Below are 3,099 nucleotides of genomic sequence, written 5' to 3'. Positions count from 1 at the left end.
CAGTGCAACCGCAGCTAATCACACAGGTCCACTCATTTGTCTTAATCGGTAAAGCAGCATTTACTCAGGGGTGGGTAACAGTTATAAAATGACTGTAAATCAAAGACAGACACACACGTACACGTGCATGCAAAGTGTGGCGTGATTCAGTATGCTAAATGGTTTGCCATGTGACACTCTCAATTTTAGTCAATGAAAGCCTTATAAAAGACTCTTGTACTGGAGACTGAATTAATGGCTATACATCACTTGGCTAAGTGTCACAGCAAAATTTATGTACCAAATTACACCAGATGGTCACCTCTTCCTACTGTCTACTTATAAATATAAAAGCAATCCTTTCCCTCACCTAACTAATTAAATACCCACTGCTTTGTTTCTTTAATTCTCAAAACAGCCCTCTAGCCTATGATTGTCATAAAAACTGAGGTAGGTCCCTGAGGCTTGCATACTTACAAACATACAAAAATGAAGCTTTGAAGCTGTATCAATTTTGTGAAGCCTGAAAAAGTATTGCCTGAGATGAACTTCACTTCCCATCATGGCTTTTGTAAGAATAAAATGCTGTAACTAATTTAAGAACAAAAGGCATAGCATGCTGTTAGGATTAGGAACATCTGCATCCTGGTTCATGAACATTTTTAGGAAATCTACCAAAAAAGTGTATGGCCCAAGATGAAAAAATGCAATAAAATATAAATAGTGAACAGAAAAAATTTAATAACCTAGAAATATCTTCTCACACCACCTCCCCAACCTTTCCACTGGACTTCTCTGCATTTCACGTTTCTTACCAACCACCCAAGACACGAGCGGGTAAGCACATGCAGAACAAGAAAAAACACCATGCTGTTTTATTTCTTAAGATCCAGAACCAACTGTACTAAATCTTGTTCTCTATACCCAGGAGTCACTCAAGACAGGGGTCCAATTTAGATAAATATACTACCCTAAAGGTCAGTGACCAAATTTGGTCAACAGTGGTGCCATCATGGCCGTCATCATTCTTGTCACTGTCAGAACAATTGTCACCTTGCCATTACCAGGAAGGGAAAGCAACTAGAATATTCCTTTTGTAAGTTCTATTTACAGACTACAAAGAGCCCAACATCATCTTAGTATGATCTTACCGCATGATGACAATGGAAGAACCTCAAAGGGAAAAGGCCTCCCAATGAAGACCCTTTTGGTACTGAAAGCTGACTACAACACAAGAATTCCTAAGACCCTGCCACATTTGGGAACAATTTCTAAAGCCCTATGTCAGGCATCCATTTATTATTTTCTGAACATGAAGGGTTCTAATTTGAAAATATCTTAGAAAACAACCAACCATGCAGACCATGCAGACAGCACAAATCGCCAAAAACATTTTCATCCAGTGAACACCACTGTTTATTGGTTTTTCAACTATGTAATATGCTCAACTTTTTTTTTTTTTGAGGAAAAATAAATTTCTTCATACTTACAAAAGATATACACGCTGCCAGCAATAAAATTCTAACTAGTAAGTCTTCAAACTGCTCAATCACAAGTTCCAGCAAGGTTTTTCCTGTTAGAAACAAATGTATCTGTTGTAACTATCATCTTAACACCAGCACACAAAAGGGGGGGAGGGCATTTTAAGATGACCTACCTTCTTCAGCAGGTAACTCTGTAGAATGTAGAAATTCGACAAGCAACGTATCGACAGCGGGTAGGAAAACAAAAACAAAAACATTTTAGTACTCTGCCTTTGTAAAAAGAATTGCTCATGTTATAAACATCCCTGTCTTCGAAAAAGACTTAAGATACATGAAGATTCAATCTTTCTGTTTTTTCTCCCCAATAAAAACCGTACTAAAATGCAATACTTCTTCTCTTTTTAACCTGTCGCTGTCACGTCTAACCCGACAGAGGAAAAGCATTGCCACCAAACAGGTCTCCTGAAATAAGCAATCGGTTCAGCTATGTCATCACTTCTGCCAGATGTGTAACTTTGGGGAGTCCGAGAACAGGCAGCAGCTTTCCCAACAACGCCGCCTCAAAAAGCGGCTGGTGACGAGAAGAAGTCTTGTTGCAGGGCTCGGCCCGGCCGCAGGGACCTCGTCCCTCCGTCCATCTGGGCCACAGCACTAGCTGCGCGCCGGGAAGGTCAAGGGCTTCAAACGCCAAGGGTCGAGCCCGGATACGCAGGACCCGACGGGGCGCCCCGTCGCAGCCACTCTCCCGGCCTTGATCTACTTTTTAGCCCCCGGCGGGCGCTGAGCCGAGCCCCACGCGGCCGGGCCGGGTCAGCCATCTTCCCCAGCGCTCGGGCCCGCGCGGAGCCGGCAGTCCGGCCGCGGCACCTACCGTTGGAACCCCATCTCTCCTTGAGCTTCTTGACCTGTTCCAGGCTCAGTCCCGTGCTCTCGTTGACGCCGAAGTAGCCCAACACCTCCTCCACCGTCTTTGTGTGCGCGTTCTCCATAGTGGCGGGGGCCCGGCCGTCCTCTCACGTCCCCAAGGCCTCCTCGCCTCAGCTTCGCCCTCGGGCCGCTGCCGGCTCGTGCCACCCCGGGCGCCCAGGAGCACACTGGCGGATCTCGCGGCCTCTCCCCCGCCTCCTCCTCCGGCCGCTTCCGCCTCCCGGGCGGGCGCTGAATCACCCCGCGCCCCCTCCCCCGACAACCGCCCCACTCGCGGCCCGCCCGCGCCGGTGCCCGCACTGACGGGCTGGGTGACACTGGCCCTTCGACCCTCGGCAGAAGGGAGGGCCTCCTTCGCCCTCAACTGCCCACGGGCAGCGCAGGCCGCAGCCCCGACCCCCTCCCGCTCTCCTCAGGCAATCCGCCGCCCTGCCCGGGCCGCAGTAGGGGGCGCCGGCCGACCCCAGAGGGCCGAACTGAGCGATATAGGCGAGCCGGCTGGATGGTGAGCGGCGCGCTCGCCCTGCTCCCTCAGCCCCGCACCCCTAACAGCGGCGGAGGGAACTGCGGCGGAGGAGAAGGAGGTGGCGTCGGGGACGGCTCCGCGGCGGCTGCTCTAATAGCATTTATCGGCCGCTGCCTCCCCTCTCGCCGCTGCCGCGGCATGTGGACGCCGCTCATTGGCCGAGAGCGCCCAGCGCGGCGCGGG

The 3,099-nt window shown here is 50.2% G+C and overlaps 1 protein-coding gene across 1 annotated transcript in view; it reads right to left on the bottom strand.

Moving 5' to 3' along the window:
• Nucleotides 1–2,452, bottom strand: part of ATP2A2 (ATPase sarcoplasmic/endoplasmic reticulum Ca2+ transporting 2) — a 60,372-nt gene extending 57,920 nt beyond the window's left edge. The window contains exons 1-3 of the mRNA XM_007938261.2: nt 2,335–2,452; nt 1,637–1,654; nt 1,470–1,552 (exon numbers count right to left, since the gene is read on the bottom strand). Coding sequence (XP_007936452.2) covers nt 1,470–1,552; nt 1,637–1,654; nt 2,335–2,452 — 219 coding nt within the window. The remainder of the gene's footprint in view (nt 1–1,469; nt 1,553–1,636; nt 1,655–2,334) is intronic.
• Between the last annotated feature and the right edge of the window lie 647 nt (nt 2,453–3,099).

This window comes from Orycteropus afer, unplaced genomic scaffold (genome assembly GCF_000298275.1).
Source record: "Orycteropus afer afer isolate SDZICR_OR568_19922 unplaced genomic scaffold, OryAfe1.0 scaffold00048, whole genome shotgun sequence".
Taxonomy (NCBI): Eukaryota; Metazoa; Chordata; class Mammalia; order Tubulidentata; family Orycteropodidae; genus Orycteropus; species Orycteropus afer.
Note: the sequence above shows the minus strand (reverse complement) of the source record. Positions and strands in the feature narration are given on the sequence as shown.